The sequence below is a fragment of the Arvicanthis niloticus genome, chromosome 26, assembly GCF_011762505.2.
Source record: "Arvicanthis niloticus isolate mArvNil1 chromosome 26, mArvNil1.pat.X, whole genome shotgun sequence".
In the NCBI taxonomy this organism is placed as follows: domain Eukaryota; kingdom Metazoa; phylum Chordata; class Mammalia; order Rodentia; family Muridae; genus Arvicanthis; species Arvicanthis niloticus.
The window spans coordinates 27632706-27647263 of NC_133434.1; the positions used below are offsets into that span (position 1 = coordinate 27632706).

The 14558-nt window shown below is 35.5% G+C and overlaps 1 protein-coding gene across 6 annotated transcripts in view; it reads left to right on the forward strand.

Annotated features, from left to right (window-relative positions):
• Herc1 (HECT and RLD domain containing E3 ubiquitin protein ligase family member 1) overlaps positions 1–14558 on the forward strand; it is a 152986-nt gene that overhangs the window by 35565 nt on the left and 102863 nt on the right. For all 6 annotated transcript variants that reach the window (XM_076925366.1, XM_076925371.1, XM_076925369.1 and 3 more), the window contains 11 exons: positions 1538–1682; positions 1892–2063; positions 3627–3761; positions 4058–4223; positions 4672–4797; positions 5705–5926; positions 6210–6362; positions 6490–6622; positions 8095–8286; positions 10852–11073; positions 14182–14355. In XM_076925366.1, coding sequence (XP_076781481.1) covers positions 1538–1682; positions 1892–2063; positions 3627–3761; positions 4058–4223; positions 4672–4797; positions 5705–5926; positions 6210–6362; positions 6490–6622; positions 8095–8286; positions 10852–11073; positions 14182–14355 — 1840 coding nt within the window. The remainder of the gene's footprint in view (positions 1–1537; positions 1683–1891; positions 2064–3626; positions 3762–4057; positions 4224–4671; positions 4798–5704; positions 5927–6209; positions 6363–6489; positions 6623–8094; positions 8287–10851; positions 11074–14181; positions 14356–14558) is intronic.

Sequence of the window (14558 nt, forward strand, 5' to 3'; positions counted from 1 at the left end):
CAGTTCCTTCAACACGACCACACCTACCTAACAAGGCCACACTTCCTAATAGGGCCATTTCCCATGGGCCAAGCAAGCATTTAAACACATGAGTCTACGGGGCCTATACCTTAGTCAGAACACCACAGTCATTTAGAGTCTTAGTAATATCTTCTTCCCTGTGTTTAGTTCCTAATTTTTGAATAGGCATTTGCTATGCTGGAGTTCTCTTACATTCTGTACTTGTTTGTTTTCTGATAACTGGTATAACTATATGATCTTCTCTTTTGAAGAAGACATCTAACCTGACCTTTCTAGTCTTACCTAAGATAATTTGAAGATAAAACAAAAATAACAATCATAAAAAGGCCTTATGGCATAAAGAAAAGAGTGAATATAGTTTTATCAAAGCCAATGGAAAGAGGAAGTTGTTTGGTTTGCTGATTGTTCAGTTGGATTACCTTATTAGTAGACATTCCTCCTTTCATCTTCTTCTTTTCTTCATGCATCTTGTCCTGGACAGCTAAGTCAACCACTAGTCATTTTGTTATTAGTAACCAGAAAAGATGTTCAGGAGAGCTAGCTTGTATTTTTTGTATGTGATAATTAAGATTAGTTTTATGATTCATGTTATCAGTTTTAAATTATCATTCCTCACACTAGTCTACCATGTAAGAAACATGTAAATGGAAGTCTTGTTGTTATTGTTGATTTTGTTTCTTTTGAGACATGGTTTTTCTGTGTAGCCATGGCAGTTCTAGAACTCCCTCTGTAGACTAGGCTGTCCTCAGACTCAGAGATCTGCCTGCCTCTGCCTCCTCAGTGCTGGGATTAAAGGCCTATGCCACCACCATCCTTCAGTAACTAGAAGTTTTAAGGTAGTATTTCCATAATTGCTTTGATTGGACAGTTTTTGCCTAGTGCAAGCCAGTTAGTGATAACTTTAGCAGAGGCTCTCGTGTCTTTCTTTTATTTTACCTGTGACCAGTTTATTTTCCTTCCAGCCTCTCATCTGTGTATACACTGGGTGTTTAAAACAGTACAGTAAATGACAGTGACCTTTTTCTTTTTGGGGGGAGCTTGGGGGAATGCTCCAGACATGGTTTGGAACTCTGTAGACCAGACTGGCCTTGAATTTATAGAGAACTGCTTTCCTCTGCCTTCTGTGTGCTGGGATTAAAGGTGTGCACAACCATAGCCTGACTAACTTTTTTTTTTTTTTAATGAAACAAGCAAAGTGCAGATAATTTGCTAAGAAGTAATTACTATTAATTTTTTTGGGTGCACTAATGGTTTAATATTTCTATTTTTTATGTTTGTGTATTTTAGAGTTAACTGGAGAGGATGGGCGGGGATAATCACATGAAGCAGCTAAGGGCTGGTGTGTTTGCTTCTCAGCTATTTTGTTGGTCAGTTTCCTGAGGGTACAATGACCATCTTTAAAATGATTAAAACACTAAATATTATTTTAATATCAGAAATGTACCACAGCTTGATAATTTTATTAATAGTCTACTTATTTTAGGAATTTATGAGTTTTGTATTTCTGTCTTTTCAGGTTTATGCTTGGGGCTGTGGGGCTTGTCTGGGTTGTGGTTCTTCAGAAGCTACTGCTTTGAGACCCAAGCTCATTGAAGAATTGGCTGCCACGAGAATAGTTGATATTTCTATCGGAGATAGTCATTGTTTGTCTCTTTCTCATGGTAAAGTCATGTTTATTTGTCTTAGTATTTTAAGTAGCATCTTTATAGCCTAAGCACAAACTTTAAGTCCTCCTGTCTTAGCCTCCTTAGTGCAGGGATTATAAGTGTTCTACATAATTTGGTTTTTTTTAATTATTAATTATTCTTTTTCATTTCATTAAATGTGTTACATTTAAATTTAATTTTTATACTTTATGTCTTATTTTTAGATAATGAAGTTTATGCCTGGGGCAATAACTCCATGGGACAATGTGGCCAGGGAAATTCAACAGGTCCTATTACTAAACCAAAGAAAGTGAGTGGCTTAGATGGCATAGCTATTCAGCAGATCTCAGCTGGAACATCACACAGTTTGGCATGGACTGCTCTCCCTAGGGACAGGTAAGTGCTGTATACTTAAACATGCTTGTAATTTTTTTAAAATCCATTATTTAGGTTCAGATTGAGTCAGTATTATACAATGTATTTCAGATGTTAAATAATTACATTTAATACTAGTAATAATAATGATAGTACATTAAAATTAATTTCTAAATAGTACAGATTTTGATAGTAAGTATATTGGTCTCATGTTTAACAGAATAATACATACAGATCTCTACAATAAGAATAAGGTACATACTACTCTACTGCTGTTCATGATAACATACCATGTCTGTGTCAAGGTTATTGGGAGTGGATATTGGTTTTATCTTAAGATTCCTTTCTTTTGTAAAATTACACATGTGAAAAGTAAACAGTGGGTCTTCACAGACAAAGCTTTCATGTATGCATACTCAAGTTAATTTAAAGTAATTTAGAGTTGTATCAAAAATATTATTTTTCATATAGGTTAATTGTGTTAATATCTTTGCCTACTATAACAAATTATATAAATACCTGAAAAGGGGAAAGGATTACTTTGGTTTACATGTATCAGTCCATCATCTTCTGCTTCCATTGCCTTGGTCTGAAGTCAGTCAGAACATTATGGCACAGCAGAACAGCCCACCTCATTCCAGTATTGTATTTACTAGCTTAGACTAAGCCTTCAACACACGAGTCTTTGGCCAGAACAGTTCATATGCAGCCCTACAAGAGTATAACAGTTAATTTATAATAAAATTTAAAATAAAATTTAATGTGGTTTTTAAGATTAATTAATATATATGCTATTTAAAGTGTATATAATTTCTAGTATTGACTAGAAATCTGTTACAGAAATAACATTTAGATCTGTTTTCATGTATATTGGGGTTATATATATTTCAAAATGAAGCTGTATTTAATATACTTTTCTTAATAGTCTTCTCATTTTGAATTCTCTATCTTTAGAGAATGATTTAAAAGTTAAGTACCAAGCTGAGGAGATAGCTGGGTCATTAAATTGTTTGTCTGGCAAGGAGAGGACCTGAGTTCAGATCTCTAGTCTCATGTTAAAGCCAGATGCTACAAATAGTACATGTCTTTAATCTTGGTGTTGAGGTTGCAGTAGGGGGCATCGATGGATCTCTGGAGTTCACTGTTTGGTTTGGTTTGCTAAATTAATGAGCTCTAGGTTCAGTGAAAGACATTGTCTCCAAAATAAGGAATAGAGCAACTGAGGAAGACACTGGTCATCAACTTCTGTTCTTTATACACATGTAGATCCATACCCCAACATGCACACGCATACACATGAATACATGTATAATAATATCACATACAAAGTTTAATGTCTCCATATCAAGAGGAAATGAACTAAACTCAGAACTAGGCTTTATTGATTTAAAACATTTATTTGACTTCATTATCCTTTGTTTGGTTGGATTTCTTTGTAAAACAAAACAAGTTACTCAAGAATAACAAAACAAAATGAAAAACAAATGTTTTTGTCTTCCCCACTAGGTCTTGTTTTTTGTTTTTGATTATGTGTAGAAGTTTCATTATAAGGCTATTGGATGCTTTTCTTATGCTTCCTTCTAGACAAGTTGTTGCATGGCACAGGCCTTATTGTGTAGATCTTGAAGAAAGTACCTTCTCACATCTGCGATCTTTTCTTGAGAGATACTGTGATAAAATAAACAGTGAGATTCCCCCACTGCCTTTCCCTTCATCAAGGTATGTTGTAGACACTTTTGCATTCATATGTATTAGTTAGGCTTTTCAAACTTATTTATTCTTTTTTGTTTTTCTCCAAATTACATGAGTCTTCTTTAAGCTAGAAAAAAACTAAACTTTTATTAATAACTTTGTGGGTTTTAAAAGTTATATATTTCATAAATGATGTTTTAAAATTTATTATTGGTCAATTTTCCCCCCATTGGTCAATTTTTAAAGAGAAAAAAATGTTCCTTAAACTGTATATTATATTTACTTTTATGCTTCAGAAATTTACACAGGTTGTTTTGTTTCAGGGAACACCATAATTTTCTTAAGCTGTGCCTGAAGTTGCTTTCAAACCATCTTGCTCTGGCCCTTGCGGGAGGGGTAGCTACCAGTATTCTTGGGAGACAGGCAGGTCCACTTCGAAATTTGCTCTTTAGGCTGATGGATTCAACTGTCCCAGATGAAATCCAAGAGGTAAGAGAAGTGAATTTGTGGCCTGAAGCCATAGCTAGATGATATATTCAGCAGGACACTAGATACTATCCATTGCAGGTTTTCTCTGTATAGCTCTGTTTTTCCTGGAACTCTGTAGACCAGGCTGGCCTTGAACTCAGGGACCCAACTGCTTCTGCCTACCAAGTGATGGATTAAAGGTGTGAGCCATCATGTTCTTAAACCCTCTAAACTAAAAAAAATTTACATGCTTTCAGTTCTCACATGGCACCTTTAGACTTACGTAATCCTAAAAGGTAGTGCATTCACTTTTCATATGTTGCTATTAGGAAGAGAAGATCTGGGCTGATCTTATTACTTTTCTTTTCCTTTCTTTCCTTCTTCCTTCCTTTCCTTCTTCCTCCTCTTCTCCTTCTCCTCCTTCTTCTTCTTCTTTTTTTTTTTTCTTTGTTTTGTTTCCGGATATTAGGTGGTAATTGAAACACTCTCAGTGGGAGCTACCATGCTGTTACCTCCATTACGAGAACGGATGGAATTACTTCATTCTCTTTTACCTCAAGGACCTGATAGATGGGAAAGCTTATCCAAAGGACAGGTAAGCCTTTGCATGTAGATAAGCCATTCACAGCACAGGAAATAGGACTGAGAGGAAAAAAAAGCAAATCAAATGCCATTTTTTCACAAATATGCTTGATAGTTGCAGGGCATCCTGATTATTTGATGTTGTATGTTGGAAGAATTGTTGAATGTCTAGTGACCTGAAATGATGCACATGATGATTTACTAGGTTACTTGGAGTCTGTTCTTAGAGTCATGATTCATTTTTCTAGTGTAGATTGTGGTGTCAAGCCAGATACCTTTCTTTTATTGTAAGTGCTGAGTTGAAATCAGTCTTGTGTTACTGTTAGTCCCATGCCTAGAGATGCTTATCTGAAAAGGAAAAGGTCATTAGCAAAAAGTGTTTGAGGTGTGAGTATGCTTATTTTTAATTTTTATTGTTTTAAGTACATGAAAATAAATGCTTTGCTGAGCTAAGTAAAAGAGTTAATTGTAGAGCTATGGATTTGAGGGGAAACATGGTATTTATTGGCAATATAATGTCCAGAGATGCTTTCCAGTAAATATTTTGCAAAGTTTAGATAACAAGTGATTTCTTTCAAACATTAGAATAAGCAGTTGTCATCAGTAATTTTGTAGAATAACATGAGTATAATTTATCTATTGGAGTTTTCTACTGATGCCTACTTACAGTGTTTAAATTATTGTGTACATTATTTCAGCTGTTTATCATAAAAGATGAGATTAAAAACTTGTTACATTTTTCCAAATGGTATTAACTGAATAGTTTTTCCTTTAATTATATACTTCTTGAACATTGTTTATCAAGCAAGTGGATTAGTTAGCATTGTTAATATAGTTTTTGTCCTAAAATTCTTTTTTTTTTTCCCCCTTCTAATGCATGTTATCCTAGTTATATGTTTTTTTTTTTCATTGTTCTTTAGAGAATGCAATTGGATATAATTCTGACAAGTTTACAAGATCATACCCACGTAGCCTCCCTTCTTGGCTATAGCTCACCTTCCGATGCTGCTGACCTTTCGACTGTGTGCATGGGATATGGAAACCTGTCAGATCAGCCGTATGGTCCTCAGACCTGCCATCCAGACACTCATCTGGCCGAAATTTTAATGAAGACTCTCTTAAGAAATTTAGGGTTTTATACGGTACCTTGCTTTTTCAATATATTAAGAAAAGAATAAAGGGGTAAGGATCTTTTTAGGTCAAAGTATTGTAACTTTTAAACAGTATAAATAAAATTTTAGATTTCCTTCTCCAAAGATAGAAACATGTCAGCTCTGAAATACTGTGGTGGCCAAGTAATATGTAACTTACAATTATAAAATGACATGTTAAAATTTTATCAAGTGTTTCTCATGTAATGAAGAATAAACAAAAATAGTTTTCTAAACATACTTAAAATATAATCTTCATTATGTGTCATTTTAGGATCAAGCATTTGGAGAGCTAGAAAAGAATAGTGATAAATATCTCCTTGGAACATCATCTTCAGAGAACAGTCAACCTGCTCATCTTCATGAACTACTGTGTTCATTACAGAAACAACTGCTTGCTTTTTGTCACATTAATAACATTACTGAGGTACGAATTCTGTGTTTTTCGTGATGTTCTACTAGGAACATAGAACTCAGATAGTTGGGGATGCCATATTATTTTTGTACTTTGAATCTTTCAGAGTAGTAATTTAGGGATTATTTTTTCTTTGCAGAACTCAAGCAGTGTGGCATTGCTTCATAAACATCTTCAGCTTTTGTTGCCGCATGCCACAGATATTTATTCACGTTCTGCAAATTTGCTTAAAGAAAGTCCTTGGAATGGCAGTGTTGGAGAAAAATTAAGAGGTGAGTTTGATGTTAAATTTCACATTTAACCAGTGGTTATAAAGCAAGAGCTATTGAACTTTCCAAACCCTCAAGAGGCCTGATAGCCTCTGTGTGCAGGAGAAATGATCCTGAGGTTTGTTTGTATTTGTTGTTTCATTTCATCTTGGCTTAGGGGTGATGTAACAGTGTTTGATCTTAAAGGATTCTAATTATCTCAATAGATATAATTTAAAGGCATTAGGTGACATAAACTCAGTTAATTAACATTTTTATCTACTGCATATTTTGGCAATATTCTGCCTTCCTTTTTTTCAAGACAGGGTCTTCTGCTATAGAGTATGCCATTCTCAATCTCAAAGCAATCCTTCTGACTCAGTCTTCCACTAGAGGTTGTGGGGTTATTATTACCACACCCTGTCCAATTTCCTTCTTGAAATGCCTTCTTCCATGGGCTTTGTTTTGTATAACACAGTCCTGCTTTTTCTCACCCATCTCGACCAGTGGTTTTCTGGATTTCTGAAGGATTTGCCCTCTCTTACTTTGGATATGCCCTTCTGCATTGGGACTCTCTAAATTTTGCTTTTAATCTTCTTTCCATTCTGAATAGGCTCATCTAGTCTAACTACCATCTAGTTTAACTACCATGCATGTGTTCCTAGGTTTCCACCTAGCTGAGGACTTTCCTGGGTACTAGAGCCTCTCTAGTTGCCTACTGAATATTTTCTTGGTTGTTGATCTCTGAAGTTTTTCTCCAAAAAAAAAAAAGAAGGAAGGAAGGAAGGAAGGAAGGAAAAAAAGAAAGAAAGAAAGAAAGAAAGAAAGAAAGAAAGAAAGAAAGAAAAAAAGGAAGAGAAAGAAAGAAATCACCTGAGAAACTAAGACTATTATTTATTAGTCTGGTTTGGCTGTTAAGTATGCAATGTAAATTTATTATTCATTCAAACTGAGTTCACTTCTAAATGTTCCTCCTTTCCCTGAGTACAGTGCAATAATGGAACAAATTTAATTGAAAAGTATTGCACGTAATGAAAGGGAAGGTATTTTATGATGATCTTAATTTTAAAATTATTTTAATTTAGAAAAATATAAAAAAACTTGCCTTATTAGAATGTTAATGTCACAGGAAGATGGGAAATTTTGGCTGCTTTGGTCATAGTTGTATCTGCACCTAGAATAGCACTTAGTCTATTGTAGGTACTCTGAATTTAAAAGTGGGGATAAATTAATGGATGTGATATTATAATGTATCTTAAGAAAGCAGTTTCTGTGTTTTGAGTTTGTTGACATGCAAGGTAAGTTTGCTTTTCTACAAAGTGCCTATAGGCTTTATTTTCTGATAGTAAATACTAACATCACAAGCTATCAGGTAGGTATTGAACAAATAGTTAATTGAATTTGTTTACTCTCTTTCCAAACTGAAGAAGTATTTAGGTTTTTGTTTTAAGTTTGTCTGAGGTAACTGATCTACATTGCATTCTTGCTCTTTATAGATGTGATATATGTGTCAGCTGCAGGCAGTATGCTCTGCCAGATTGTTAACTCCCTACTGTTACTCCCGGTGTCAGTGGCTCGTCCTTTATTGAGTTACCTCCTCGATCTCTTGCCACCTCTTGATTGCCTTAATAGACTCCTGCCAGCTGCTGCTCTTCTAGAAGACCAAGAATTACAGTGGCCTCTTCATGGTACGTATAGGCAGCAAAAAGTTAAATAATGCTCTTGAGAAAGGTTGTTCTTCTTTCATATATCAAATAAATGGATATATTTCATATATCAAATAAACACAATATGAGTGTTTCATGTGATCAAAAAGATGTGATATCTTTTAAGAATGAACAGTCTGAAGTGGGCAACTGACATGCAGTAGCTAAGAAAGTTGTTTCTGGATGTTAAAAAAAGCATCTTTATGGTCAGTGGTTCTAAGGCTTTTTGTTCTTCAGAGTTTGACATGATTGAAATTAAGATGTTATTGTGGTACATCTCCACCCCAAATAAGACCGGTCAAAGAAAATACAACTCAATAATTATGTATATAAACTGCACACCTAGATTGGGCAGATTTACCATTACACTACTCTATTTCCCAGCTATGAGATCCCTTATAACTTGTGGTTTTTCCAGGCCACGTGCTTCTCGAGAACTCCATTGTCCTTTAACCTCGGGCTCCTCCATCTTCTTCCTCCCCCGTTGTAGCATTACCAAATATATAAAGCTATTGGATAATCTTTAAACATTAGAGTCTCATTTCTACTGGGTACCTCGTGGATGACAGGATGGTCTGGGCTCAGCCCAGCCTTGTGGAGACAGCGTGGAAGATTGGTGGAGCCATCTCCCACGCTGGCATCTCATGGGTGGGAGGGCCGGTGCTTCTGGCCCTCCTGAGCCGGCAGCCTGAGCCAAGCATCAGCGAGAGCACGCTGGAACAAGCCAGATCAGGTGCCACCATTTTAAATATTACCCCTAACAAGATGCGTCTTAACAACAGTAACAAAATTGTGTTATACTTTAGTCAATAACTTTTTTCCTTTGCAGTATTTAAAATAATAATACATTTATAATCAGTGGATCATTATATTCCATTTAAGCATTTTATTTCATAAATATAAGAAATTATAATTTTAAATATCTATTTGATGGTAACATTTCTTATTTTGGTCAGATATATAGACAACTGGTTGAATTTTAAAATGGAGATTGAGAAAGTATCAAATGCATCTTTTTAGTGCATTTGATTTTAAACATGGCATTCTCATTCATTCTTGGTTTATATAGTGCTGGTGATTCTAGACAGTTGACAATAGCTTATGTTTCCAAGAGTATTGTTATCTATTGGAGACTTTGTCTTAAGGCTGTCAGACTTCACCATTGGAACATAAGATCTTTCAAAATTAATGAAATGTCTTTTTTTTTTTTTTTTGATCTCTTCTAGTCTTGTGTAACCTTGAGAAAGTCACTTGTTCAGTGCCTAGAGTGTTTGTTTGTTTTCTGGAAAGCATTGACTTCGACAGGATAACATTGAAGCTCTCTTGCTGGAGCAGTGGTCGGTTTGGTTAGCCACTGCATTGAAATGGTCAAAATATCAAATTCATGACTATGCTGATATCAACATAGTGATTTGGCTTGATGTGGATAGTTTCGGGGTTATTTTTGCTTTAAAGTGTCTTAGAACTTTCTTGTGTTGGATGAGCTAAGTATCCTGTTCTGGATTTCTTTGAGTTTATAACTGATGATTTTTTAAAAGTTTCTCTTTTTCATGCTGTTCTTGCCTGGTTTGCCAAATTCGTACTATATTCACATAGTATGAATTTGGAATCCTAATTCTTTTTTTCCTGTTTTCTGAAGTAATTTTTGTAAGGTAATGATTATCTTTTATTGGTATGCTAGAGGAATTTTCTATGAAATTATCTGGCCCTTGTGGTTTATTTACTTATATTTTTATTGTTTTTTTAAATATATGTGCATGGGTTTATGGGATTTTGTTTTCCAATATATTTTAGAAATTGTTGTTTTTCCAGAAAATGTTATTTGTTGCTTTCAAGTTTATTGGTATAAAAGTGATTGCATTCATTTGTGGTTTAAAAAATTTCCTATGTAAGCATTGCTATATATTCTTTTTATTTCTGTTTTTAAAATATATGGAATCTGTTATTATTGGTGTTATTAGACTTGTCTATTCATTTTTTTAAAATACCTGCCTTTTGGAATGCTTTTTTCTCCACCACTGATTTCTGTTATCTTCACAGTTATCATGTGTGTGTGTGTTTGTATGTGCATGAACATTCATGTGCATGTGAAGAACTTTTAGAAACAAGCATCCAATAAGAAAGCCTGGGTCTGGATCTTAGTATAAGACAGTTCTGAGTTCAAGCCAGAAGAACATTAAGCAATAGTGTCACTTTAATTAATGAATTTGTATTTAGTTTTGGAGAAACAGTCCCAAAGACTAAAAATGGTAAAATTTAATCTAGATAGTATAATAGAATCCATTGAGATAAGTTTGTATGTGCTAGTTTAGTATTTATTTTAACATTAGTAATTTTACAAAGGAAAAATTGACAGCCTTACATGTCTGAGTAAGTTTAAATTAGTCTAATAGAGTAGGTAATTTGTATACAGAAGATACTATGCGTTCTTTTTAAGAAACTATTTTTTCAATATATCATAGTTTAATAGGTTAGAGACAATGAGAAAGCTTTTAAAATTTAAAAATAACAGATAAAGACACAATTACTACTGATTTTTCTCTTTAGGGGGGCCAGAAGTAATTGACCCAGCTGGTGTGCCCTTACCTCAGCCGGCTCAATCTTGGGTATGGCTTGTGGATCTGGAAAGAACAATTGCTCTCCTCATTGGGCGATGTCTTGGTGGCATGCTTCAAGGTTCCCCTGTGTCTCCAGAGGAACAGGATACTGCATATTGGATGAAAACACCACTTTTCAGTGATGGTGTGGAAATGGACACCCCTCAGTTGGGTAAGATGCTTCTCTGAAGCACGTGAAACCCGTACTTCTTTGTTTCTTCTTGGAGATCTCTTACCTGAGTGTTGAATACAGAACTCATGCATTTTCCACATTAGTTTAAAAGAGGATCTAAGCCGGGCAGTGGTGGTGTGCGCCTTTAATCCCAGCACTTGGGAGGCAGAGGCAGGAGGATTTCTGAGTTCCAGGCCAGCCAGGTCTACAGAGTGAGTTCCAGGATAGTCAAGGCTACACAGAGAAACCCTGTCTTGAAAAACCAAAAAAAAAAAAAAAAAAAAAAAAAAAAGAGGATCTAAAATTGTAATGTACAGTTCACAGAAAAACAGTTAAGTTGTGCAGCATGGTTATGAAGCACTAGTGTAGGGATATGCAGATCTAGGGGAGTGTTGAGTGGTAGTTCTCAACCTTTGAAATGCTGCAACCCTTTAGTAGAGTTTTTCATGACGTGGTGACACCCAGCCATAAAATTAGTTTATTGCTACTTCATAACTGTAATTTTTTATTGTTATGAATCATAATATAAATATCACATATTTAGGATATGTGATATGCCGTCTTCAAGGGGGTTGTGACCTGTAAGTTTCAAACCACTGGTCTAAAGCCAATTATTGTAGCTCAGTCCTGTAATTCCAGCATTTGAGAGCCTCAGTCAGGGGAATTGCTACAAGATCTAGTCTAAGGTATATGACTTTATTTATTTCAGGCTTTATTGGGCTACAGTGGGAGACCTTCATTTCAAAAAAGCCAGAAATACAGGTCTGGTCCTATTCTGTTACACTTTTTACTCATTTTGATCAAATCATAGAAACAAATATTTGTGTTCTAAAGCTTGGAGTTTGAAAATCTCTTCCCTGAGTAGAATGCACTGGAAGAGTACCTGTCAGGACTGAGCAATATCCAGTTTTCAGACACTATCTTAGTTGGGGTTACAATTGCTGTGATGGGACACCATGACCAAAAGCACCTTGGAGTCTAATGGGTTTATTTGGCTTATACTTCTACCTCATTGTTCATCAATAAAGAAGTCAGAAGATGGCAGAAACCTGGAGCCAGGAGGAATGCTGCTTACTTGAAGGCTTGCTCCCCATGACTTGTTCAGCCTGCTTTCTCGTAGAAACCAGGACCGTCAGCCCTGGGGCAAATCCTCTCACAATGGACTGGGCCCTACCACGTTAATCACTAAGAAAATACCCTACAGGCTTACCTATAGTCCAATCTTATGAAGGCATTTTCTCAATTGAGATTCTCCTCAGATGATTATAGCTTGTGTCAAGTCAACAGAAAACTAGCCAGCACAGCCACTACCCATAGGTTAGAATGGCAGGTCTTATGCCTTCCTTTGTAGTTTCCTTTGGGAATTCCTTTTCCTTCCATATCTCCCATTCTCTTCTTTGTTGGCTCTTAAACTGAACACAAGATTTATTCAGTGTCCCAGTATATGATCTAGTAGTTTTATCTAGGATTGGTGTTTCAATCTCTGGGCCTCTAAATTTGATTCTGTGAAATATTGAGTAGGATTAACTATCCTATATTAAGACTAATTTTTGTTATTTTTCCAGTAAGAAAAAGACTCAGATATTCACAAGCAAAAGTCAAGAGAGAGGGGAGAAGAGAGGAAATAAGAGGGGCCTCACAGGATAGAAAAGGGTTGGGGCAGACAGGGAGAAAGAGAGGATAGAAAGAAAAAAGTTTTGCTTTGGGCATGCACATATGCTACATAAGAGGAAGGAAAACAGTTCCTGTTTCAAACAGAAGCAAGTACCCATTGTTTCACTTTTGAACTAGAAAGTGATTTTGACTGTGGCTAATGAATGCTAGACTGATTGATACATATGATGCAGAGAAAATTAAGTTGTGGGATACTCAGGCAACAATTAGCAGGATAAGATTCCAGAGTTTTCAGCACTCATGCCTGTGGTAGTCCCTAGTAATCCCTTGAGTAAAAAAGGTGTCTGTTGATCCATACATACCTTTTAACTGGGCTTATGTATGAATAAAATAAACTTCAGTTTTAATATTATTTTTAGCTTTTAAGAAATAAAATTGTGTAATATCAAGAAAAGATATTTGCCTCTGTAAAACTGAATATGTAATAGTTCTATTATATTATGGGTTGAATTGCCTTTTGGTACCTGTCAAAACCCTGATCATCGTTTTGGAACAGTGGAAGAAAAAAGTGAAGTGATCCAGCTGTAGGTGTGCACATTGTGAACATTGTAGTACTTGGGAGAAAAAGGGTCAGCCCAGACAGTAGAGTAACACCCTTGTTTCCAAAAATATAGTCATAATTCTGAATGCTAAAGATCCTGTTGAGAAATTGGAGTTTTGTTCATGGCATCTCTGATCCTTTTTGTATCACTCTTAACTGATTGTTTTCCTTTAAGTCTATTAAAGAGAAAACATTTTATTGTCTTTTCCTGGGCTTCTACTTTTTTCAAAGAGGATACCATGCAATTTTAATACAATGGTTTTCAAGATTGTGCTTCATGTATAGGACATTTGCATCCCTGGCTCTATTTGCCAAATTGTCCATTTTTTTTTTTTTTTTAAGAGGGAGTTAGAGAGGTGATACTGTCTCCAACTAAAAAAAAAATTAGAGGGCTTTATTTTAGTAGTGTCTACTTTAGCCCTACGTACATAATTTCATATTTTGAGTATATAAGATTTTATTTGCAGTTACAAAATTTATGAAGTTTTAAATTGGAAGTTTAGCCTGATGGTAGTGGCACACACCTTTAATCCCAGCAGCTGGGAGGCAGAGGCAGGCAGATCTCTTAAATTTGAGGTCAGGCTGGTCTACAGAGTGAGTTCCTGGACAGGCAGGGCTAAACAGAGAAACCCTGTCTCAAATCCCTAACACCAAATGAAGAGAACTAACTGGAGGACTGATAGCTCAAGGTGTGCAGTGTTTGCTGCTAGGACTGCAAACTGAGCTTCATCACTAGGACCTGCTTGGTGGGAGGAGAAAAGTGACTCCTACAAGTTGTGTCCTCTGACCCCCCATATATTGTAGTGCGTACACACACACACACACGGATGATGGGATAAAGAAAAATGAATAAATAGAATTATTAATTTTTAACTTTTTTTTTAAAAAAATAGATAAATGTATGAGCTGCCTATTAGAAGTAGCTCTTTCAGGAAATGAAGAACAGAAGCCTTTTGATTACAAACTGCGGCCTGAAATCGCTGTCTATGTAGACTTGGCATTGGGTTGTTCTAAAGAGCCTGCCAGAAGCCTTTGGATCAGCATGCAGGATTATGCTGTTAGTAAAGGTAAGATAAAGAGAATGAAGTGGGTAGATATATAGCTAACTTACCTAACTAGTTCAGGCTATCTGTCATATTCACATATATTCCATTTAAAGGAAATTGATTACATTAAAGTTGGCCTCTGTAATAAACCATTTAATAACAGTATTCAGTGAAGCACTAGAGAATGTATATTTAGATGTCTAGGCTATAGGCCTACTGAGTAT